This window comes from Lepisosteus platostomus, chromosome 25 (genome assembly GCF_059453375.1).
Source record: "Lepisosteus platostomus isolate fLepPlt1 chromosome 25, fLepPlt1.hap1, whole genome shotgun sequence".
In the NCBI taxonomy this organism is placed as follows: domain Eukaryota; kingdom Metazoa; phylum Chordata; class Actinopteri; order Semionotiformes; family Lepisosteidae; genus Lepisosteus; species Lepisosteus platostomus.
In genome coordinates, this window is record NC_142635.1 from 4,054,818 (window position 1) to 4,080,563 (window position 25,746).

At 47.9% G+C, this 25,746-nt stretch overlaps 2 protein-coding genes across 4 annotated transcripts; both read left to right on the plus strand.

Moving 5' to 3' along the window:
• Positions 1 to 890: 890 nt before the first annotated feature.
• LOC148640755 (myelin protein zero-like protein 2) lies at positions 891 to 14,671 on the plus strand. 2 transcript variants are annotated; one of them, XM_088618874.1, is made up of 4 exons: positions 891 to 1,343; positions 8,547 to 8,716; positions 9,559 to 9,705; positions 12,538 to 14,671. In XM_088618874.1, the coding sequence occupies exons 1-4, from the start codon at positions 1,289 to 1,291 to the stop codon at positions 12,727 to 12,729; spliced, it is 564 nt and encodes a 187-aa protein (XP_088475000.1). In that variant the 5' UTR covers positions 891 to 1,288; the 3' UTR covers positions 12,730 to 14,671. The 2 variants fall into 2 exon arrangements, with proteins under 2 accessions (XP_088475000.1, XP_088474999.1); XM_088618873.1 differs by having other exon boundaries at positions 913 to 1,343; positions 9,559 to 9,769.
• On the plus strand, positions 13,367 to 24,656 carry mpzl3 (myelin protein zero-like 3). Of its 2 annotated transcripts, XM_088618871.1 has the most exons (7): positions 13,367 to 13,506; positions 14,819 to 17,375; positions 20,241 to 20,506; positions 21,559 to 21,769; positions 22,408 to 22,573; positions 22,719 to 22,788; positions 24,081 to 24,656. In XM_088618871.1, exons 2-7 carry the CDS (start codon positions 17,318 to 17,320, stop codon positions 24,153 to 24,155), a joined length of 846 nt encoding a protein of 281 aa, XP_088474997.1. In that variant the 5' UTR covers positions 13,367 to 13,506; positions 14,819 to 17,317; the 3' UTR covers positions 24,156 to 24,656. The 2 variants fall into 2 exon arrangements, with proteins under 2 accessions (XP_088474997.1, XP_088474998.1); XM_088618872.1 differs by lacking the exon at positions 13,367 to 13,506 and having other exon boundaries at positions 17,159 to 17,375; positions 20,241 to 20,407.
• Positions 24,657 to 25,746: the final 1,090 nt, after the last annotated feature.

A 25,746-nucleotide genomic window follows, 5' to 3' on the forward strand; every position in this document is an offset into this window, starting at 1 on the left:
GGGCTGCACAGTTTTGCAGCCTCAAACAAGGGCCGTGGAGAAGATGGATTTCTGGGTCTCTCCACTCCCAACAATCCTCCATCCACAGAGAAGTTCTGCAGAAAACGGCCAGCTATTTACATGGGAAAGGAGACTCGCTATTAGGGGAACAGGGCAGGGCTGCGAGGACCAAAGATCTCTTCAAAAAAGCTAGTTTTCCATTTCGCCTCCGTTCTCTGTCTGCATCCTCACCGAGGGGTTTCTGAACTGCTATTGCAGAAAGACCTCTAAAATCATCCTGAAACTAGAATCGCACTTTCCCCTTCTCTCGCCAACGAACTCCTGTTCTTCTGCATGCTTCGACTTCACACCACACGAGTGGCGATATGTCTCTTCTCTTCAGCACGGAATGAACCTGGTCCGAAGCCCTGCGTCACCGTGCCGCCCGCAACCTTCAGCTAAACGGGACCTCACGGGAAAGGTGTGAATAGTTTTGGCAAGGGGAGGGCGGCCCGGACCAGAATCGACCCATTAAGCGTCTTCAACATGTTTTAGTTCCATCTGCCGGCCGCCCTGTAAAACAAAGACCGAGAAAAAAAACCCTCCAAACTTCAAAAAAAGATTTCATCCGATCCTCCTGGGAAATCGCCTCTCCCCTCCTCAGCAGTCACGCACCCAAGAGACAAACGCGTTTTGTCCTGCGAACTCCCTCTCTTTTCTTCGCTTCATTGATTTCTGATGTCGACAAAAGTGTTTTCTTTTGCCTTGTCGACGTATAAGCTTCCTTGGCCATTCAGCTACATGTATTCCCAGAAGCAGATAACTACAGTATTTTGGGGGGCGTTTGCGCTAGTTGGGCAGTTTCCTGTGGATTATTAATCACATCAGGCGTTCTGAACTAAATCCATTTTCAGAAGCACGTTGGACTCATTCTGGTCCAGTTCTATCTCCAGCGCGTAGGATCCGAGATTAGATGTCGTCTCGGTCTCTCGCAAAAACGAGGAGAGTCGTTGATCAGCTATGTAGATGGGCGGCATGACTTCCGTCTCTCTCTCCAAACTTTAACCTGAGAAAAAGTGAACGAATCAAGATCTCCAGCCCCGCCTGCATGCGGTGGGAGGGGGGGTAGACTGTGCTGTTCGGGCCAACTGCTAAGTTAGATGTCAACAGCTGCATAAAGAATTTTATCTGCAGCTAAGATTTTTTTCCTGCTTTCCGACGCCGTGCCTGAGAGCGCCGCAGCGGATCGTCAAAACCCGTCCGTCCTGGCCGCGACTGGAGAGCCCGTCTCCGGGGTCGACAGCACCTGATGTCTGGGGTACGAGCTCGGCTCCTCGCTTTCCTCGCTGGGATTGCGGTCTCAGGTACAGTGCTGACAAGGAGGGCCCTCGCCTCCCGTCTCCCGTCGCCCGTGACTCGCTTTTCCAGTTCATGCGGTGTTTTGTCGTGTCGCTGGACTTGTCTTTCCCCCTGGAATGTTCCCACCGTAGACTTTCTGCCCTACCTCGTGTTGTCCTGTAAATGTAAATGCGAGCCTGTTAAAAAAAAAACTTAAAAAGGTGAACGAAAAATACAGCGTGCGCGCTTCGTCTCTTTTTCGGGGGCAGGCGAGAGGTTATTTCAAAAGAGTCGCCCCACCGTGAGTACCTCCCGCTGCATCGTGTCACGGGTGTGGGGCTGCACTACGAAAGCCCATTCCGATGCCCTCTGCCCTCCCTGAACCCCGGGAAAACCCTCGGGTATGAAGTCACCTCGGGGTTTTTGCAGGTGATTCGCGGAGGATGGAGATCAGCACTACTCTCACACGAATCAACTTTGAATGGCTAGCAAACGCGCCTGGGTCAACACAAATTCGGAACCTACCTTGCAGGTTTAGATGAAGAGAATGATGGACGATGTTGGGTGCATTAAGAGAGTGGGGCACCGCTGGAAGAATGAGGCTCTTTTTTCGTCCTTTCCACGAACTATTTTTTTCCACACCGGGCTCTAAACGCGCAGAACAAACGCAGCTGAACGGCCTACATTTGCTCGACCGTGATATTGCGTTCACCAAACTCTTATTCAATCCCAGCAGTGGTGGTTAGGATTTCTAGCGCCTCAACTGATTTAAGACTCCGGGCGTTTCGGTATTGCAGAGGCTATACGCGACCCTGAGCTGTAGGAAATGCGGGCGTATCGCCGACTTTGTTCGAATTGATGTTTGAAAAATCAATTCTCCAGCCGTCAGGCCGAATTTCCACGCGTCCTGTGTGCAGCCCTACTCAACACAATCCTTCTATATCGATCTTTAGTATCAACAACAGGATGGGCGTTCTCTGGGTTTGTGTTATTTCCCAACGACTCGACTGTATGGGGGCACAGTGGCGCAACTGGGTGAGCATTGCTCCCTCGCCGCGCTGGAATTGGGTTCAGTTCCTGGGGTGCTGTCTGTGTGGAGTCTGTATGTTCTCTCAGGGTTCAGATGGGTTCCTTCCTACAGTCCAAAGACATGCTGGTGGGTTAATTGGCTTCTGGGGAAATTGGCCCCGGTGTGGGTGTGAGTGTGTGTGAGACCTGGGATGGACTGACGTCCCATCCAGGGTGTAGCCTGCCTCATGCCCATTGCTTGCTGGGATAGGCTCTGGCTCCCTCGCCAGCTTGATTTGGAAGAAGGGTTAAGAAAATGGACAGATGGTTTGTGTGCTTATAGCCTGCATCATGCGCGCAAGGTATTATGCACAGAAAATTAGTTTAAGCAGTTTTCTAAACCGTAAAGTTTGTACATCGTTAGTTTCGAAACTAGAAACAAGGAGGAGCGTGCTTATGAAAGGTGGAAGAACAAAATGTGTGTTTAATAGCTTTATTCGTGCTTTCTAAGTTTCTACAAAAGGGCTGTTTTCCAAATAGCCAAACAGATGAGTTACGTCAGGGGGAGCAGGCTGCAGTAATCAGGTATGACTGATCAGCGCTGGATTTACATTACAGCTGCTTGTGCAGGGCGAGGTCATGACTGTACATCTAACAGGAAGTGGTTTCTGTCCGTTAAGGTAGTGGAAGGGGCAGTAGGGTTGGGTAGATGGTCTGATTCTGGCAGGCGTGGGAATTCTGGGATTAAATTGGTTACTTCAGGGAAGAATGCTTGTCTGTTCCAGGAGTGTTTCTCACAGAGGAACAGAAAGTGCATCTCTGATTCTACTCCTCCCTGCTGACAGTGGGATCACACCCTGTCCTCTCTGGACAGTCAGCTCTGTCTGTGTCCAGTTTCTGTGGCCAGGCTGTGGGGACTGAGCCTGTCCTCTCTGGACAGCCAGGTCTGTCTGTGTCCAGTTTCTATGTCCAGGCTGCGGACAGTGTGCCTGTCCTCTCTGGACAGCCAGGTCTGCCTGTGTCCAATTTCTATGTCCAGGCTGTGGTCACTGAGCCTGTCCTCTCTGGACAGCCAGGGCTGCCTGTGTCCAGTTTCTATGCTGAGGCTGTGGTCACCAAGTCTGTACTCTCTCAGGGTCTGTATGTCTTTGCTGTCTCTTACCCTGGTCAGGTACTCAGGGAGTGTGGATTGTCTTTTTCGGGTCTTGTACATTACGTTCCAGTTTGTGTGTGTGCCTCAGTGAGTAAGCTACTGTTGTTGGGCCTGTGCTGTGATTAAGTTGACCTTGATTCATGCTGTTGTAGCCGTACTGTCCTGAGGCTGGTTGGTGTCAGTGAGCTTCAGGACCAGCTGGCTGAGGGGGCTCAGCTCTTGGCTCAGCAGGGCCTTGTAGTGCTGGGAGTTCTGGTTACTGTTTTATAGATGTAACCAGTATTTTATTGCTCTGTTCCATATACTGAACAGGCCACACCAGCCCTGTTCGCAGCACATAGAGAATGCTTGTACAGAACTCTGTGCTTGTCTAGGTTCTAGTGTAATTTCAGTCTGAAATCTTACCTTCTCTCGAGTCCCTGCTTTTGTTTTTCCTCGTAATTGCTTCTTTTCTGTCCTTAGGTTTCAGCGGCTGACTGAAATGGGGGGAAAAGAGCTTTGAAAGTGTTTTGCTGAAGCCAGCTCTTTCACCTGTTGATTTGTGCCAGCAGTCTGGCTCAGGGGCTTATCTGCTTCGTGGGCTGACGTTCACCTCACTGTTATATTTTTATGCCTCAAACAGCTGTGGCCTTCCAACTCCTTATGTGTAGAGGCAGAGAGACTGCGGCCCGTTTTTGTTTTTCCCCGCTAGCCCTCAGTTTCACGGGCACCGGGGATGGCTGGGGTTGAATCATACTCGCACATTTTGAACCTGTTTAATTTGCAGCCTTTTTTTTACCATTGTTTTGGTGAATCGGTGAATCGTGAATCTGTGAATCTGTGAATCAGTGAATCAGTCAGCCAGTCATTTTATCTGCTATAACACCTTTCTCCCTGCCACAGAGTGTCTTGCACATTTCTCTAATGGTAGTTAACACCACAACAGTTACAACAACCATTATTGCAATATATAACAAATGCCTTCGTACATGTTGCTCCTGGATAGTGGGCACTGAGTTTCACTACTACAGATCATTGCAAAGTTGTTTGTAAAGGCCTGCTCACCGTGTCGGATTAATCTACTTGTTGAGCTGTGCTTGATAAGCTGGGCCAAGGTCTTTTTCTTCCACTCCCTCTTCAAAACACCACAAAAGTAAAAGTCAAGGCTAGCAGGCATGGTTATGCACTCCTGAAGGTTAATCATTGCCGGACTGCTCCTGGCACCTGACCTCGAAACCACTCACACTGTTACTGATCCCGAGACACCGGGACACAGGACAAGGATGTGACTCTGCCCTGCAAGCAAAGGGAGGAAACCAGACTTTCTGCTTTTCCAGCAGCTATATCGGCTTGCAACTCACAGCCCCACTGGAGCTCAGCAGGTGTGAGCCTGGCTTGTACCTGGATGGGAGACCTCCTGGGAAAGCTAAGGCTGCTGCTAGAAGAGGTGTTAGTGGGGCCAGCAGGGGGCGCTCACCCTGCGGTCTGTGTGGGTCCTGATGCCCAAATATAGAGACGGGGACACTATAGTGTAAAAAGGCGCCTTTCTATGGATGAGACGTAAAACCGAGGTCCTGACTCTCAGTGGTCATTAAAAATCCCAGGGCGTTTCTCAAAAAGAGTAGAGGTGTTACTCCTGGCCATATTTCCTCCTGGCCGTTACCAGTCATGGCCTCCTAATAACCCCCCTCTCTGAACTGGCTTCACCACTCTGCTCTCCTCCCCACTGAGAGCTGGTGTGTGGGGAGAGGACTGGAGCATCATCCAGGTGGGGCTGCACACTGGGGGTGGTGGAGCCTGTAAAGCACTTTGAGTGGAGTGTCCAGAAAAGCACTATAGAAGTGTAAGGAGTTATGATTGTTATTATTATTCCATAATTTCCACTATCTCCAAAACTCTTAGTCAACCCCTGTCTTTAAGCCTTGTTTTTTTTCTTCTAATGTGTCCCTGATTACAAAATGACTCCTTCCTGCTTCCTCTAAAAGACCGCTGAACGTCGGCCGCAGGGCTCTGAGGCTCGCTGGGAAGACTCGGACGCATTACCCGAAAACAAGTTGAGCGGCTTTTAGCGAGCGGCGCCCAATCAGCGCTGTTAATCTCGGCGTTCGATCTGCCCAGACAGACATGGAGGGCCCAGTGCCAGGCGATAGAGGCAGAATGCCCAGAGAGGAGGAAGAGGCAACGGGATACGTCTCTCTGCGGCCAGGACTCTGGGAACGCTTTCCCGTCCAAACCCCCTCTGCTGAAACGGGCAGAGGGCGGCCCCATTACTAAAACCTGGCAGTGAGCTCACAAGCTCTTGGTCCCTGGCTTCGGTTCTGCCCTGGGAACACCTTCTGTGTGGAGTTTGCATGTTCCATCTGGGTCCAAGGGGCTTTCTAAAGGCACTCTGGTTTCCTGGCTACCCCGTGATGTAGTTCTGTGCTCTGAGTTGCCATGATTGTACCGTGCTATATTATTAATCAAGATAACATCAATGTTAATATTATTATTATTATTATTATTATTATTATTATTATTATTATTATAATTCAGAGGTGGGGGTTATTAGGAGGCCATGATGGGTAAAGGCCAGGGGGAAATTTGGCCAGGATACCAGGGTAACACCCGTTCTCTTTTTGAGAAACACCCTGGGGTTTTTAATGACCACAGAGAGTCAGGACCTCGGTTTTATGTCTCATCCGAAGGATGGTGCCCTTTTACAGTGCTGAGCTCCCTACTCTTTTCGAGAAACTTGTATTTCAAAGGTGTGTGGATGGACAGGTGGTTTCATTTCCAAATCAATCCTGAAAGCTTGAAGGGAAGCAGATGTCAGTAGTTCTGCTGGTCTTTTTGTTGATTAAACCTCAGCGACAAAATGTAACACTGCAGTAATATTTTTGAACTGGGAAATGCAATGTCTTTTTTTATACCATTGCGAGAGACTTCCCAGGTTCCAAACATCCAATCCAAACAGCCAAACAGAACTCTGTTAGATATTGTTTTAATAATTCTGGGATACAAATGGCAACCTGACGATGTGAGTTAGCCACTGCTCTGGGGAATTGTATTCTCGGGATACAGGTTTCTAGGGAACTGTATCCTGTATCAAGGCAAAAGGAAATCGGAGGTTTTGAAGTGAAATCAAGACCCCATCAAGGGTTTGGAGAAAAGAGAAATGCTGTCCCAGAGCAGGAAATGCTGGTTAAAACTTGTTCTGTTGCCGTGACAATCAGGCCACCAGCTGCATTATGGGATAAATAGGGTTTTGTGGGCCAGAAACCTAAACACAATTTCAAGCATGGTTCCTGAGGGGAAAATGTGTTCTGAATTCCCAAGAAATGACCTACAAATAAAGTTTTGGTAGTCTGTTTGTAAGTTGAGGATTTTCTGTAAAGTGGTCTATAAATAAGTGACCACCTTAGGCCACAAGAGGAGAAATCGAAATGAATAACCTTGCACAGGAGAGAGCTGGACCTTCAGATCTCTTCCCTGGCATTCCTAGTTTAAATCCTATGTTGACAAGTGCTATCTCTGTGTGTGGCTAATATAAGATATATAAGATATAAGACCTGAGTGACATGGTAGCACAGTGGTAAGCCCCAGCATCTACAGGGCTCTGGGTGAAAGTCTGGGGTGCTATCTGTGTGGAGTTTGCATGTTCTCCCCATCTTCACGTGGGTTTCCTCCGGACGCTCTGATTTCTTCCCACAGTCCAAAGACTTCACTGGGAAGTTAATTGGCTTCTGGGAAAATTGGCCAGTGTGTGTGTCCTGTGATGGATTGGCGTCTCACCCAGGGTGTACCCTGCCTTGCCGCCCGTTTCTTACCAGAATAGGCCGTGTCTGTGACCCTGTCCTGGGTAAAGCTGTTGGAAAATGGACGGACCCAGGTTGTGTTCACGCTTGCAAATTCCCAGCCCTTTGCTGGAGGATGTCCACAGAGCCGAAACAGGATACCCCTTTCAAATCGGAGAGACGCCATCAAGCACTCTGGAGTCTGAGGGTGGGGAGGGGGCAGTTCAAACCCCAAATAATGGGCAATTTCGAAGTCGTGCAGTGACCTATCTTTCGTTTCTTCTGGAAATCCCCTTCAGCCCCAGTTGTGTCCGCTGTTAGGGGAGGGCTGGTCTGATGATGTGCTCCATGCTCTGACAGGCAGTGCAGTTTGGGGCTCTTCCGATGGATCCAACCCCTCTGGACTTTGGCGGGAAGCAGTCCAGGGCTATGTCCCCCTCTTTTAAAATCGAAATTGCCGGGCTGTTCCCGTCTCCACTCTGACACACTTTCCAGAGTGGAATTTAGTCATTCCTTATCTGGACTGCCTGGGATTAACATTGCGAAATCCTGGCACGTCATTTTTTTTATTTGAGCCCGTGAAACTCTTTTCGTTGTGCAACAGATTGTGCTGTCCTGGGATTTGGAAAGTGAGTCGTGGATGCTGACTGGCAGGCCAGAAACATTGCTACAGAACATTTTTATGCTTATTTTTTAATAGTGTATTATTTTCGTCATATGGACGTGTGCAGTCAAGGATCCTGGGGTCAGAACTAGCTGCTGTAAGAGCCTGATGACCACATGACTGGCCAGAGGTGTAGAGCAGGAGCACACAACAATAGGAGTTCCATACCATTGACCTGTGTGACTTCAGCTATACTGTTGGTACTACAAATTGACCCTCAACTACTGTACTCAATGGTCTCTGCAGCCACAAATTATTCACTAGACTGGAGCTGGAAAGAAGGCCTTGGCTATGAAATATAATAAGCTAAAGTGAGAGTTCGGTCTGTCTGTTGGGCACAGAGGGGGTAGACCGTCTGACACGTGGGCAGTCAATGCAACATTCAGACAGACGCAGTCTGCAGGGACTATAGCTCTGATAGAGCTGGTCACCATTGTCTTCTGGGCTCCAACCAGTCAGATCCTGGCTTAAAGTTCTGTCACTGTGATGTCATTGGATGTGGTTTTGATCTGTCACTGTGATGTCATCGGCTGAGGCCCTGACCTCTCACCGTGACGTCACCGGCTGTGGCTCTGAAATCTTGTGATGTCATCGGGTGTGTGATGTCACAATGGGGGAGTGGGTAAACCCGCCTGTCCTCTCTACCCAGGGGTGCTGCGCGTCTCAGCCATGGAAGTGTACACGCCCGAGGAAGTGGAATCCGTCAACGGGACCGACGCCAAGCTCAAGTGCACCTTCCAATCCTCGTCGCCCTTAAAGGAGTCCAGCGCCTCCGTCTCCTGGCACTTCAGGCCCCTGGGCGGGGGCGCAGAGGAGTCGGTAAGCCTGGCGGTCAGCATCCTGCTTGAGCAGTGCACCCACCTCCTCTTCCCAGGGTGACCAACTGTACTTGATGCAAACTTTTCCCAAAAATAGAGCTGCTGGATTTAAACCTGCAGAGCTTTGCTGTGCAGCCAGCATCCCTGCACACTGAACAAGGAAACAAGGAACCACATTTGTTTGTGCTGCATTGATTCCCAAGATATAGCGCCTTGTTTTTTTGTCATCATTCCCCCTCCTCCCCCCTCCCCCAGAACGGCGCAGGAGAACTGAACTGAGCCGAACCAGTCTCATCTGTTAGTACCCGGTCTGTTCTGGTTTTTGCCATTGAAAGTAGCACCTGAGGTGCTCTCCTTCCTGAGATATAGTGCACATGACTCTTGTTGCCGTTGTAGGGGGGCTAAGTCACATATCCCCCTAAAGGCGCTATGTTTCGGGACCGATAACAGCACATATGCTACTTTCAGTTGGCTGTTGTAGAAGGTTCCACTTATTTATGTTAGGAATAAAATCTAAATAGCACAAGCGCTTATATTTCATTTTAAGTGCTTGATTGGTCTCCCTATGAGCATATAAGCCTTTCACAAATCATAAATATGTTCCAAATTGGAAATTTTCACACGTATTAGTTAAGACGAGCTCAGGGTGACACCCAAAACCAGGCAGCGGAGGGCTCTCCCAGGGCCCGGGCGGGACGGGCGTGAGCAGACGGAGGCAAGAGCTGAGCCGCCTGCGCATGCCGCTCGTAAGCCCCGGAACGGATCAGCCCGCCCCGCAGCGGGGGTCTTTCCCAGAAACGCCGACTCCTGATCCGCCTCTCTGGCCGGTGGCCCGCTCTCCAGGTTTTCTTCTACCAGGACGGGCAGTACCCCCCCTCGGAGGGCAGGTTCAGGGGCCGCGCGGTGTGGGCCGGGAACCTCAACCGCTACGACGGCTCCATCATGGTGCGTGACGTGCAGTTCCGGGACAACGGCACCTTCGTCTGCCAGGTGAAGAACCCGCCGGACGTGCATGGCGTCAGCGGGGAGATCCGCTTCCGGGTGGTGACCACAGGTCAGTGCAGCCCAGGTCCAGGGCCAAGTGTCCTACAGTCACGTGTGGGGCACACCGTGAACCCTCAGCACCAGACTGTAATGTGAGAGCCGGGTTTAATAATCATCATCATCATCATCATAATCCTTACACTAGTGTATCACTTTTCTGGACACACCACTCAAAGCTCTTTACAGGTAATGAGGTATTCCACTATCGCCACCAATGTGCAACCCCCGCCTGGATGATGCTCCAGTCCTCTCCCCACACACCAGCTCTCAGTGGGGAGGAGAGCAGAGTGATGAAGCCAGTTCAGAGAGGGGGATTATAAGTAGGCCATGATGGCCATGATGGGTAAAGACCAGGGGGAAACTTGGCCAGTTACACGTTGGAGAAACGTCCTGGGATTTTTAATGACCACGGAGAGCCAGGGCCTTGGTTTTACATCTCATCTGAAGGATGGCGCCTTTTTACAGTATAGTGTCCCTGTCACTATACTGGGGCATTAGGACCCATGCAGACATACAGTAGTGAGCGCCCCCTACTAGCCCCAATTCCAGCAGCAGCCTTAGCTTTCCCAGGAGTTTCCCATCCAGGTACTGGCCAGGCTCATACCCGCTGAGCTCCAGTGGGGCTGCCAGCTGTGAGCTGCAGGGTGATATAACTACTGGCTATACTCCTTGTCAGCCAGTGAAATCCTCTCATTTGTAACCTTTCCAACTCATCTAGGCATTTCGTAACTTATCGATTCAAGGGTCGCGACCAGCCGCTTCCGGACGGAAGCCAGTGCATCGTCTTCACCAGCATAGCTGGCCAGCATGTTCCCTACTCCCACCACCCTTTGTGTAAAGACATGCCTCCTGCTCTCAGTTTCAAACACACTTCCACACCGGTTCCGCTGTGTTTGCATGCCGCCCTGTGTACAGGGCTGCCAGGCGGGAGTCAGCCTTTCTTTTCCAAGAGCTGCAAAAAAAGCAATATTTCTGTTGGCAGCAGCTGTCTGACATTCCTGAGCACCACGCATCCAGCCAGAGGTCTGGAACAGCTTTCCGCCTGGGCAGGACACAGTTACGGCCGAGGCCAGTGGAGTTAAGGCACCAGCCTTTTGCAATTAGACTGGGCGTTGGCTGCCGGGGGGTGACAGAGTCAGGATTTTGGTTGTCTTGCTAAAAGGACAAGAATGAGTTTAAAAACATTCCAGACCTGTTCGAGCTTGCTCACGTTGCCCTGGAATCTTGCCACAATCTGGAGACAGAACGGGTTTTTTAAGTGGTCTAGAAACTGAAAGAAATCGGCACTGAATCGAGTGTTTCTCAGCTTGAGTTTAACCGGTGTGAGGTGGCGTTGCAGTGCAGTGTCTTCACGTGATTTGTCTTTGATTATTTGCCTTCATTTTTAATTCTTTGACCCCCCCCCCCCACACACACACACACACACACACACACACACACACACACACACACACACACGCACACACACACAAAAATGAAACAAACATGGATGCCATTTGCATCCCAGGACGCCCTCCAGCATTTCTTGGAAGAAAGCCGGGGTATCGGCTTCAACAGCATGGCTGTGAAGCTTGTTCCATGCTCCCGCCACCCTTTTTGTAAAAAACTGCCCCCCCCCCCCCCCATTCTAAGATTCTAATGCACATTTCACGTAGTCTGCACTTCCTGTTCATATACTGTGGATCCCGCTGGATTGACCCAGTCAGTAACAGTGATTTTTAACACTTCTTACAGGACCCCTTCCCCCAAAAATCTTCTCTGTCAAAGACTAGAAGGATTAAGTTCCTCCAGCACATCAGATTAGAACCTGCTCTTTAGCCCAGGAATGTGTCTCATTGGGCTGATTCCAGAGCAGGCAGTTATTGTAATGTTATTGCAATACTAGCACGTATCCATTTAGGAAAGGTTAACAATAAGTTTGGGGTCCGGCTGTAATCGCTAAAACGATCTGACTACTCCCTGGGTTGTAAAACTGCGCGGACTTAGAAAAAAAGCCTGTGACCTAGTAACCCTCCACATCACACACACACACCCTTAACTTTGTGCAACATCAGCTGAATTTTCTCAGCAATCAGTGGCACTAGCGACCATCAGTCATCACACTCATTAACGCTCCCGCAGAACAAAGTGGTCTTTGCAAGAAAAACACATTACACGGGACTACTGATAACCAAAGTCAAATTCAGCTTTATGGGCTACTTTATATTTATATGTTGTATACAGTTGTGAGAAAAAAAAAGTTTGTGAACCTTTAGGAATTATCTGGATTTCTGCATGTATGGCTCCTAAAATGTGATCTGATCTTCATCTGAGTCATAATAATAAATAAAGACAGTTATATTTATCCACTTAATTCCTAAGGGTTCACACACTTTTTCTCACAGCTGTATTAGATACACGGTATGTTTCCTATATATTTATAATATGCAGGAGTTCTAGGGGGTAGCTTGCCTAGGCTGCAAAGGAACAAGTAAAGGTTTGTTCCATACTGAATAGAGAAGAGGGTTTCACACCCGAAGAAGGCTCCACAGCCGAAACGTTGTGTTTCTTTTCTTCTCTTTTCAGCGTGAAATAAACCCTTTGCTTGTTCCTATGGGTTTATGAGACGTCCCGATGAGTAATCAGGACAGAATAACAATGGAATTAACAGCATTGGCTGTATAGCTCTGTTCGTCAAGCCTTTCAGGTTTGGGTCGGGACATTTCGGATGAACCTCGACAACGCGCGTTCTTCTGACGCGGAAGTTTTAAAAGACGCTCATTTGTCTCTCCGCCGCAGCCTCCCACTCCGAGATCGCCATCCTGGCGGCGGCCATCGGGGGCGCCACTGGGCTGCTGCTGCTCATCCTCGTCCTCACCATCTTCGTCAAGTTCTGGCGGAACCGGCGCCGGGAGCGGGGGACGGAGACGGAGGGGAAGGAGGAAGGAGTCTTGTGATGGGGCCAGGCGGGGCGGTCAGGCTCATTCCTGACCCACTCGCTATCCTGGAAAGCCGCTGATCGCAAAGTTTTTCAGCACCGGCTTTTCGTTTTTTGAAAAACTTTTAGTATTGTGTTTTTTTTTAAAAGAGCCAGCAGATTTTAACTGGTGATCTGATCGCCCAGTTAGTTTTAAACCCCTCTTATTTTACGTTCGGGGTTTGTGGCCCAATACGACTTTCGTTTGCTTCCGGAAATGGATATGTATATAGTTGTTTTTTATTTTTTTAAAAAAAATATGTACAATTTATTATTATATGCTCGAGGAATGTATTTTTTCTTGTTGCAATAGTCTGTTTCAACTGCACTTTGCACCACAAGGGAAGGCATATCTCACCTTCTCCCTTCTGAAAATAAGCAGACAGTGGGGGGATTTTAAAACAAAAGAGAAATCAACATGCACAACGGAAGAGTTGCAAACAAATCTGTCCTTCTGGGTAATTTCTAGTTCATTGATCTAAGGATATCATCCCAGAAAAAACATGGTTGTTCCATACCCCCACTACTCTTTGTGTAAAGAAGTACCCTCCCCCTCTTGGTTTTAAATGCATTGCAACAGTGCTGCTAATGATCATATCTGAAATGATATTTTTGCAAGCCACGTTAGTTCCAGACAGAGTTCCCTTGCATTTAATTCCCAGGGATCTCTTGGTAAACCGTTGGGAAACCTTTTCAAGCTGCTCTCTCATATCTGCTGTCGTCTCCCTGGGTTGAAAACCCCTGCTCCTCTCTGGCGCTGATCTGAGACCTCCTCCGGGATAGTCTTCCAGGTAAGATGGTGCCGAACCTGTTCAATCTCTTCTGTTGGGTTGAGAGACATTTGGTCCCTGAGGCCGGAATGGGATTTAGATGAAAGTCCTAATGATCTCTGAATGGCTGAATTGATCAACTCACTAGTATGATTGGTATTGTTCTTTAGAAACTGGTGATTTAAAGGTGACCTGCTGAATCGCGGACTGGAGATCTGAGCTAGAGATGCCAGTTTACTGATTTTGTCTTACCCAACCAGTCTTTAAAGCTCTTTTCACTCTCTGGGGGTGGGGGGGAGGCTTTGAGCTGAAAGTCTAGCCCTGCAGTTCCAGAGTACAGAGAAACCAACACCCTTTCTTCATGCGAGTGATTAATTCAGCCTTCCTCTTTTTTGTTTTCCCTGCTTTTTGTTTGGTGACATACTGGAGGCCGGTCCCCAGACAAAGAGTTTGAATTTGCACAACAATGTGCAGCGCAGGGCTACACCCTCCTTTACAGTGAGTGAAGCACTTATCAGGTTTCATTCAGCTACTGATAAACGAGGTCCACATGACCTCGTTTCGCCAACGTGAGCCGTCTGATTCACTCGGGGGCGGACATGAACTGGCAAACACAAGCCTAGCTTTTAAAGAGCACGGCTGTGGTCAGGGGCTTCTGGACTCACTGTATGGGGGGGGGGTTGTGGGTTCAAATCCCAGGTGAGACAGCTGTTATACCCTTGAGCTTCAGTAAAACACCCAGCTGTATAAAAAACAATTGCTTTGGTTTAACGTGGGCAGAAACCTAGCAGCTCTGATAACGTGAGGGGATAGTTACACAGTGGCCAGAGAGCAAAGGTTCAAATACTGTGGCCATTTATCTTTAGAACAATGGCTGTCTCTGGCTCAATTAGGTTATGTATCTGGACACAGACAAAAGGCTAAAATGATTGTTTCATGGTTTAAACCTACTGTATTTAAAATAAAGCCCTTACTCGAGATTCCCGTAGTCTAAGAACCTTTCAGCTTTTCGCTGTTCTCCAAAATTGAAATGTGGATTCTTTTAAGATCAGTCCTGATGTCGTTTGCAAACCTCTTCAGAACAGCACAGGACCATTCTCTTTCGAATACAGAGTTCCGCCTTTTTGTATATAATTGTGCTCGGATGTATTTTCTTTTTTAGAAAATAAAACATACACGAAACTGGGATGACACAGCGTGACTTTTCTTCTTGGGAGGGAGGGATTGCAACTTTTGTGCTGTTTTTTAAATAGTCATGCTGGTACAATGCAATCTTTACAAAAAAAGCAGGAAGATCTATAAATAACAAACAAATGTTTTTGTGTTTTTGCAGTGTGTTTCTAAAATGCATTTTCTACATCAGCGTATGTGTCTGAAGATCCCTGTTTGGTGCACTGAAGGACTCAGCATTACAGGGGTACAAGTCCACCAAGCAACATTGTCTGTAAATCATTGAGCACCAGAGATTGAAAATACTAAACAAATCTCTGCACACACCCGATCAAAGGGTACTATCCCACAAGCCTGACTTCTTGTTCTGGTGTATGGATATTTTTTAAACAAGGCTCAGTTGTACCCTGATTAGTCACCACTTCCAGGAGAGCTACAACTTGTCTGTAAATCCTTCGATGTTTTTGAGCATTCTTTTCAAAATGTTTCTTTATGAAGGGCTTTCGAGGCCAGAATCTTGACGTGATGGGGGACATTGAAATTTCAACAAGCGCAATTATTCCTATGGGTTTTTTGGTTCAGGTTCTGAAACATTTGGTGGGACTGTCTGAATTGACACATGAGCCAGGGATGCTGTTGCCTGTGGTGATGCACCAACAATTATGCCTCTTGTTGTCAGTTGCACTAGCCGTCTTTGCCACATCACAGCTCCCTGAAGAAAAGCCTGGTCTGCTATTACTTTAAGGATTCTGCACATTGGTGGTGGTGGAGGGGATCCCCATTACCTGTAAAGCGCTTTGAGTGGAGTGTCCAGAAAAGCGCTATATAAGTGTAAGCAATTATTATTAATTATTATTATAAGACTTATAGGGTGGAGTACATCTTGAGCTGTAGCTACTGGACAGGATGGGCTACTCCTAAAGGATCTACAATTCTATAACATACGTAAAGTATCTCTACATACACTATTCAAGGCTGAATATACAGGAAGACACCTTTATGTTTGAAGCAGATTCTGAGATCAATCTACAAGGTGATAGTGTCCATGTATCTATGTTTAAAATGTTTGATTAAATCCATTAGGACTGAGTATTGTTTTTTTTATTATTCTGTGTTAATCAAGGTAACACTCCCACAGTTCACAAGAGGCTCCGAGGGACACAGCACAAAGGGGGCAAGATTCCTTTACAATCGTAACCGCCGGTGTTTTCCAATGTATCTTTGGCTCAATTACCGTCAACGAAGCGATGTACTTCTGTTTTCGAAAAAAAAATAAACTTCCTCACATTATTGAATCAAAATAAAAGGAGAAGAGAACCTCTAATCCTCAATTTTGCCGTCTAGTTCAAGGGAAAAAAAAACATTTAAGTGTATACAAAACATTGCCTGAATCTGCTACAGTAAAAGCTATCTGCTTTAGGCAGGCTACTGCATATAAACACAACATTCCGTGTTTCCCCATAACAAACCGTGTTGATACAAACTGGAAGCACTGTAATTACTGTTTCATTAAGTGTTTATTTCAGACAAAACGACAGGGGTGGAAACAACTATACAATGTTTTTAAAACGCATGAAAAATACACTGCAAATGACAGAAATGTTGTAAATTAGAGATTTCAGCAACTATAACATTGTCAATGGTTCCTGTTTTTTAATGCTCTGTATTCCAGATTATTGGGTGTTTAAATCTGCACTTAAATCAGTTTCCTGCAGGACAGAGATTCTTAACTTGGCGTGCACCCCCTATGAGAGCGAGATTCCATTTCTGGGGGTGCAATGGCGAGCCAGATTTTTTTTTTATAGAAGTGTAATTTCTAGAAGTGTAATGTGTTTTTTTTTTGCATCGTCTTAATTTGACCTGGATTTAAATTTAACCATATAATTATCTCTCTTTCATTCTACAGTCATGATGAATCAATTGTTGAAAGATTCTACTGCAGCAAACACAAGCAGTTGTTGTGTAACTTGCACCTGTGTGAGCGTAATGAATACCATAGCTGGCATATCGGATATCGCCTTTCAGCTGGGCATCACTCCAGCAGTACAGGGCCTGCCTTGTCTACCGAGACACAAAACCTCAACACATCTGAAAGCACAGCACAGAGAAAGCAGGTCCTTAGCATTTGCTATTCTGAGCTTTTGAATCTCAAAATTATGACTTGATTCTCGTCGTATTCATCCCGATTTTAAGAACCCAAACACGCCAAAGCAATAAAGATTAAAAAATGAAATATTGGCTCTCAATCAACAGCAGTTACAAGTTGTATTAATTTAACGCAAAGGTCCGGTTTTATTAATTGTTACAGATCCTTGAGTTCTGTTTGTATTATCTGGATGTCTTTAAATATCTAATTTAAATTAAAGTTAAACTAATTCTGGCCTTTTCTTCTACTTGTATTAGAACCCCTGAAGCGGTATTGTGTTTTTAACTTTTTTAACTTCTCCGTTTTAAACAAACAAAAAAAACAGCTCCTGTTCTTCTCCAAACTTAAGGTGTTTTCGTGTGTACGGGTCACAGGGAGAAACGTTTTTGTCTTCCTGATACACCTGTCTGACAGGAAGCAACCACAGAAAACAATATGGAGGCCGGTCAGCCGAGACTGAGCTCGTAATTCTTGTTTTCCTCCGGTCGAAACTCTTTGTTTTTCTTTTAAAAGGAGATGGGGTGCCTGACACCCCAGACGGATGTATTATTGCGCTGTTTTCTTCTCGTGTTTGGTGAGTTTGAAGTGTTTTCTTTATTTCTCTGCCATTTTACAGCCTCGCCAGCTGAGCGAAATCGGACGGCGGTTGTTTACCTTAATTTTTAAAAAAAAAACTTTTCGCCAGTTGTGACACTTTTATAAATAAATACATCTGATCAAAAGAAACCTGCCCTGGCATTCATGTTAATGGCATTATTGGTATCTGTTAGAAGCTAGCGAAGTGTCACAAAATTAATATACGACTTTATGGTGTTTGTTTGAGTGCCTGTACAAATATTGTGCTTCGGCCAACTGGAAGGTTTTATGGCGCTGTGTACACACATTAGGGTTTCATTGTATCAGTCAACTGCTGTAAAACGTTCGTTAAACGTTAAAATACATTTAAACAAAGTCTGGCCGGCTTCTGGAATTATTACGTCTGAGCTCCGCCTGCGTCACACCTGTGTCGGAAACTGAAGAGCCAGTTGCCTTAGAAATAAGAGTAATGAAAGAAGTGTTAAAATTGTTCATGGGCTTTGTGCTCTTAAACACTTTCTAGATTTAAATCTGAACCAGACGATTTATGTCTTTGGTTTTCTTATTTCTGTGCGCTCTGTGAGGCTGGAAAAGAAACTGAAGCATTTATCTGTTACAAAGGTGTTAAACGTCACTTTAACGTCAATGCTTGATTTAAGGAGATTGATATGTTGCTATACTTTGCCATATGTAACATGGGTTTTTTTTCTAGTTTGTACACAAAACAAAACGGTCTGATATTACTCCCTCCTTTAATACTCACAAGATGAAAATGCAATATTACTTGAACTTAATTAAAAACGTACGGAAAAGGGCAAAAAGCAATTGATGTACGCGAAATGAAATGTTCAGATTTGTAATTTTTAAAATAACTTTTTCTAGGCACCTTTTCTTCTTTGTTTATATTATTCGATGTTAAATACACGTTTTGAAAATACAGCTACACAGTTAGAGGCGCTGAACGAGGAGGATGAACTGGGGTTACAGATGTTTAGGGTTGAAACTGTTGTAATATGAATAACTGTTGCGATGAAAGCCCTGCAGATAGATGCCCTGTGCTTTCGTGAAATAAGTTGCTCGTGAAGGGGGGAAAAGGCTCTGCGTTTAGTCACGGTCCTCGCGTGACGTGGATGTGTGGGAACAGGCAGAAGCTAATTCTACGCTGAAAAGCCGAAAAAAAAAACAGCAGCATTGTTCTATATTTCAGAGTGAAATTACGAAATTCCTCAGCTCCTCTGTGTGCTGGTTAATGTTTTGGTGAGATTTAACGGGCGAGAGCGGACCCTCAACCGTGTGGGTTTTGAAATGTCAGGAAATTGTACCGCTCCAGGATTGCTTTGTCGTGTAGCAAAAGGGCAAATGAAATGGAGGATGCAGTCTTAACCAGTGGACCCCCAAATCTTTTCCTGGGTACCCCCACACACCTGCTGCTATTCATTACAGCTGAGCTCTTTGCTTACATCTTTAACTGGAACAGAGGCTCGCTCGGTCCAAGTTTTGTTTCTTTCTTCTCAAAGGCTGGCCTTTTTAAAGTTAATTAAGAAACGCAACCTTCTCCTTATTTAGGAGCTGAAAACAGCTCGAGAGTTAAAATGATTGACTCGGGTGTGTTGGTCACCAGGACCAAGACTGGGAGAGCCCTGCAGTGGGACAAATGCAGCTCCAACTGGATCGTTACTGAGCCCTAGAAAGACAACACACGCCAGTGAGAGGGAAAGACAGGAAGGAGAAGCAGATCCTGACAATCACACAGGGAAGACAGGCTGTGGACACAAATAGACCTGGCTATCCAGAGAGGACAGGCTCAGTGTCCACAGCCTGGCCACAGAAACTGGACACAGGCAGACCTGGCTGTTTAGAGAGGACAGGCTCCGTGAACACAGTCTGGACACAGAAACAGGACACAGACAGACCTGGCTGTCCAGAGAGGACAGGCTCAGTGACCACAGTCTGGACAGAGAAACTGGACACAGGCAGACCTGGCTGTCCAGAGAGGACAGGCTCAGTGACCACAGCCTGGACAGAGAAACTGGACACAGGCAGACCTGGCTGTCCAGAGAGGACAGGCTCAGTGACCGCAGCCTGGACAGAGAAACTGGACACAGGCAGACCTGGCTGTCCAGAGAGGACAGGCTCAGTGACCGCAGCCTGGACAGAGAAACTGGACACAGGCAGACCTGGCTGTCCAGAGAGGACAGGCTCAGTGACCACAGCCTGGACAGAGAAACTGGACACAGGCAGACCTGGCTGTCCAGAGAGGACAGGCTCAGTGACCGCAGTCTGGACAGAGAAACCGGACACAGGCAGACCTGGCTGTCCAGAGAGGACAGGCTCAGTGACCACAGTCTGGACATGGAAACTGGACACAGGAAGACCTGGCTGTCCAGAGAGGACAGGCTCAGTGACCACAGCCTGGACAGAGAAACTGGACACACAGACCTGGCTGTCCAGAGAGGACAGGCTCAGTGACCACAGCCTGGACAGAGAAACTGGACACAGGCAGACCTGGCTGTCCAGAGAGGACAGGCTCAGTGACCGCAGTCTGGACAGAGAAACCGGACACAGGCAGACCTGGCTGTCCAGAGAGGACAGGCTCAGTGACCACAGTCTGGACATGGAAACTGGACACAGGCAGACCTGGCTGTCCAGAGAGGACAGGCTCAGTGACCACAGCCTGGACAGAGAACCTTGTCACTCCTTCCAGGCTGGAGCCTTGCCTAGACTCGAACCCTGTTCCTCTTGGCTCTTTCATTCCCTCTGAGAGATGGTTCCTCGATTTCCCCAGCCGCTGCTCCTCACCCTGCAGGTCCTGGCGGTCACCAGCCCTGCTGTCCTGACACTCTCTCTCTCTCCCCCCCCTCAGCTGCGGGCGGAGGGGCGGCCATACAGGTCAGCGCCCCCCCCGAAGTGGTGGGCGTCAAGGGGAGAGAGGTCACCCTGAAGTGCACCTTCTGGTCCAGCGTCCACGGGACCAAGCTGCTGTCCGTCGACTGGTCCTTCCGGCCCGAGAGTGGGGGCCCTTCACAGTCCGTGAGTGCGCCATGCCACCCCCCCACCCCCCAAACTAAGATGCCCAACAAAGACTTGACTGCATCAGTACTGTTGTGTTTGTGCCTGCTCCATTGTGTGGTTGGTATTGTTACACAAGCTCTTCTTCATGGCTTGTCAATTTAATATACTGCTTTTCTTATTTCCTTTTAATATTGCTTAGTTCTCGTATTGCTTTTAATTTTTTAATTTTGCTGTTAATAGTGGATTTAATATAGTGCTGCAAACGCACACTTATACATACAGTCTATGGATGATGTTTCAGGTCCATTCACTGCTAATTGGTAAGAAATGGGTGTTAATAATGTGGGAGTTTGATTGATTTGTCCCTTACTGAAAGTCAAGTGCTTAGGCATCCTCTGGGATGAAAAGAAGTCTATAAATGAGTCTAAACATGATTCTTCTTCACATCTTTTTCTGGGTTGTTCTTCAGGTTGCCACAGGGGGGCAGTAGCGCACAAGTACAGCTCTTAATCTGCCCCTGCTGCCGCCCTCAAGTACCTCAGCGTTTCTCCAGCGCTTCTCTGTCTCCCAGCACGGAACCCCTCCACCTGCAGGAATAGGGAATAGAGATAGAATAGAAGCCCCCTCCAAGAATAAAAGCAGCAGGGAAATGTCAGCAGGGAGTTCCTGAAATTGTGGGGGGACTAAAAAGAAGCCGAGCAGAGGCCTGCAGGGTCCAGAGATGCCGACGGCGTCTTCCCCCCAGCCCCCCCCCCCCCCCGCGGGAGCGCGGGTCTGCACAGTGGCAGCTGGCTGAGCCCCTACTCAACCTCCCGATCCACCGGGTCTACCGTACCGGCAGGATGTTTAAGACCAGCTGCCGCAGTGCCTCCCTGCTCAGTCATCGAGTCTATGCTCTCGTCTTGGCGTTGTCCGGCTTGTGCTCTCGTTTCGTGGCTACGGCTTTCGTTATCCCGATTTCCCGATCCGGGGAGCCGGCTGCGTTAACCCCGATCTGTGAGTTTCACCTCCGCCCGCCGCCTGCCCAGCCGTCCGCGCCCGCGTCTCGGGACCGCCGCGTGCAGCGGACGGGGGTGGACGACGCTGGCCGGCGCCCGCTCGTAGACTCTTGGCTGGCGTTCAGTCGATTGACCTGGTTCTCTCTCTCTCTCTCTCTCTGTCACGCACAGCTGTTTCACTTCCAGTCTATCCCCTACCCCCCCACCGAGGGGCGCTTCAAGGACAGGGTGACCTGGGTGGGAGACATTCCTGGCGGGGACGCCTCCATCAGCCTGCGGAACCTCTCCCTGACTGACAACGGGACCTTCAGCTGCGTGGTCCGGAACCCCCCTGACGTCCACGGCAATCCGGCGCAGACCGTGCTGACCGTCACGCGGCAGGGTGAGAGGCGCTGCGGGCTCTCCCCGGTACCTCCGTGGCGCGGTGCCCCTGAGGGACGTGCTTTGCCAGCCGTGGCTTGGCACTGTGCTGTTTCGTAAGCTGTGAGGGCGAGAGCTGTTGCACTGTGATTGCCCCTGCGGTGACAGAGCTGGTGGTCCTGGTCAGTACCTGGACGGGAGACCTTCTGGGGAAAAACTAAGGCTGCTGCTGGAAGGGGTGTTAGTGGGTCCACCCTGCGGTCTTTGTGGGTCCTAATGCCCCAGTATAGTGATTGGCATGGGTCCTTTGGATGAGACACAAAACCGAGGTCATGACTCTCTGTGGTCATTAAAAATCCCAGGGCGTTTCTCGAAAAGAGTGTCCTGGCCAAATTTGCCCCTGGCCTTTACCAGTCATGGCCTCCCGAGTGTGCTGGCACAGCATCTAGATGGAGCTGCACATTGGTGATGGCAGTGGGATTCCCCACTACCTGTTAAGAGCTTTGAGTGGAGTTTCCAGAACTGTGGTCTATAAGTGTAATCAGTTATAAATATTATTATAGGACTTATAGGAGAGATTCCTGTTGCGGCAGTCAATTGTGGAGGTGTGTTCTGGACTGGGAGGGGAAACTGGGATGACTGGGAGTTCTCTCCCCACAGACACTTCTCTGCGCTTCACGAGCTTCTTCGCGCTAGTGGTGCTGGTGCTCTTCCCCTCCGCCGTGATCCTCCTGGTGCAGCTGGGCAGGATGTGCTGCAGCAGGTTCGGCTGTGGAGAGGGCAAGAGGCGGGATTCCAAAGCGTGTCCCATCGAGGTGATGGACAGGTGAGGCTCTGAGACGCCTTAAAACTGGCTTGGAGATGGACACTCCACTGTCCACTCCTTAACACATTAATGGACAATCTGTCCATTCCCTAACACCGGCTTTGAGTTACTGATTATCAGAAGTGCTTTATTATTTTATCAACAGAGAGGACACGGCCCCCAAGAAGCCTACATTGAAGGACAGAATTGCATGGTGCTGCTTCAAGTGCTTTCAGGTACAGTCTTCTCCCCTATCTCTGTTAAGATAAGATAAGATCACTTTAGCCATATACGATATCTTGCGTTAGGAATTTGTCTTTTTCGAATACCTCAAGCTTGGGGTCAGAGCGCAGGGTCAGCCATTGTACAGCACCCCTGGAGCAGCCGGGGTTGAGGACCTTGCTCAGGAGCCCAACGGAGTAGGATTGCTCTGCCGACTGCGGGATTTGAACCGGCAACCTTCCAGCCACAGGCGCAGATCCTGAGCCACAGAGCCACTGCTCCGCCCCATGTAATACCTGTGCCTGTCCTGGGGTGCAGAGCTGTACACTGTGGAACATGGACAGTGCTCTTCTAAAGCACTCGGACTGAAAAGTAACAGCTGTTATTTTTACATTTTACTGCTTGTTTTGGAGGAATACATATTGGTGATCACGAGATTAATATGAATGACTATAATATACACTTTATTTTCTAAGCCATACTATGCATACATTACATTACGTCCTTTTATTCTAGTAGAATTTATTTTGTATTCAACCCTGTGATGTCAAGTGGCCACTGGTGTTGAGACAGATTCACTGTAAGTACATTTCTGGGAGTGAATGTCAGTATTTGGGGTCACGTCCCTTTGAGGCCCAAACCGCACAAAGTCTGTGCCCTGTTCTGCTCAACCAAACTCCTTGCGAGACGCTTTGCTGCTACCACTTGGAGTTCTTGTCGATTCTAGGGGTGCTCCTACTTCAGTTGTCTTTCCCTGGCTTGTAAATAGCTGCTCAGCCAGAGCTAAATCTGGCGATCGTCTTGGCCAGTCTTCGCTTTTCCAATGTGTTCTCTGGTGAACTCCTCGACTGTGTGTGTTTAGGGTTTATTGTCGTGCCTCGGGCTGAAGCACTGCCCAATACGTATGGAGACATGTTCTCCACCATAAGCAGACGGCATGTTTTTGTGAACCTCAAAATTCGTTGTTTACATCGGCAAAAAAACCAGTGTGTCCAATCAAGAAGTGCCATGCTTGCACAGCAGATCACGGCACCACCTCCAACAGGCTTCAGCCTTGGCTCAGATGTTCAAAGATGAGCCAGAAGAGTTTTGAAACAAAGATTTCTGGACACATGAAACCAAGATAAACCTTTAAGAAAGTGATGGAAATTGAAAGTGTGGAGAAAGGGAAAAAAAAAAAGTAGGCCTTCATCAGCCTGCCCCATTTCGCAGTAGGATGTTCCGAGACTTGCTTGCACATGCCTGGAAGCCTGTACAGCTGTGATGATGAGAATTTCAACAACACTTCTCAATTATTCTTCTCCAGGACTCTGACTATGAAGACTACGACGTGGAAGAGCCCTTGCGACACCATGAGCCTGTGGCAGAATCTCACTGCTAGCGCCCTCTGCTGGGCGGGTTGGGGAATTGCGGGACTGCCTCTTGAGCCCACAGAGTCAGCGGTGCCTGGGCTGTCGCTGGACTGAACTCTTGTGAGACCTGCTTCAGCAGAGAGCCCCCTTGGCTTACAGCTAAATGCCCAGCGGATTGCATAACCTGGAAGAATACCAGGCTTGATGACTGCACTCCCATCCCATTTCAGATCTGTCTGAAGCCAACAGATTGATTCTGAACTCCCATTCCAGAACAGGATTTACAAGTTTAATGCATCGATGACTTTCCTCCCTAAGAACTTCTCCAGCCTGCCCGTTCTGGGAAAGATCGAGTTCTTTCTGAAGAAATGCAGACATGAAGATTAGTCCTATGAAGAAAGTCCTTTTTTTTCCTCTGGGCTATATTCTCAGATTAAGTTTAAATTTTTAATTTTGGATTAAGTTATTTCTTCGATAATGCCGAGTATCAGTTATTCTTTAATAGTGGTATTAAATGTCTATTTATGTGATTTTTGTTTTTTAATATCATTTTTTTTTATTTGGGTGTCCATCACCTACTGTTAGCTGGGATTCAAAATAGTTCCTCTGCCATGTTGATGGTGCCAGGATGGAGTCAGAAGAGTATTTTTTGCTACGTTATGTGTTATGTATTGGCCTTGTGGCTCTGGGCATCATTCACAAGGTATATTTCACTGTACGTAGTGTGCACATTACACATCTGTTTTGTGAAGGGGAAAGGGGAATTCATGTTAAGAAACCAATCGCCAATGTTTAAAATGTCTGTGAGGACCCGTTAATTTGCAGTCTCACGAGATGCACATGACACTTCACAGCCAGGATGTAATAATGCTTGGTGGGTTGGAGCAATTGTGTTTTTTTTTTACTGCTGGAGGAAGCACATTAAAAGTGCTGGTAACTAGAACTAGCACTCCTCTACAGCATTCAACCAGTCTGAAGATGACATGCTCCGAGCCTTCCAAAAAACAAACTACTGACTTCAGGGTGACCTGCCGGCCCCGTTGGACTGTGGTTATAATAATAATAATTGCTTACACTTATATAGCGCTTTTCTGGACACTCCACTCAAAGCTCTTTACAGATAATGGGGAATCCCACTGTCACCACCAGTGTGCAGCCCCACCTGGATGATGTGACGGCAGCCATAGTGCACCAGTACTCTCACAATACATCAACTATCAGTAAGGAGAAGAGCAGAGTAATGAAGCCAATTCATAGACAGCGAAATTTGGTCAGGAAGCCGGCGTTGCACTCCAGAACTCGGGCTGGAAACCCTGGCTTTCCTGGGAATCCAAATGACCACTGCACAGTGATGTTGGCTGCAAAGGAAGAAAAGAAACACAACATGGTTGGTGTGAAGCCTTCTTTGGGTGCGAAGAAGGCTCCACAGCCGAAACATGGTCTTTCTTTTCTACTCTTTTTAGCTCGGAATGGACCTGTTCTTGTTCCCAGTACAGGATGACTTGTGTACCTACTCTTGTGGGCCATAAAAGCTGGGGTGGATGGAACTCCCGTTCCCTTTTAGTGCAGTTCAAACCGTGCTATTCAAATGCACGGTGCTCCAGTCCAGTCTGATCCATT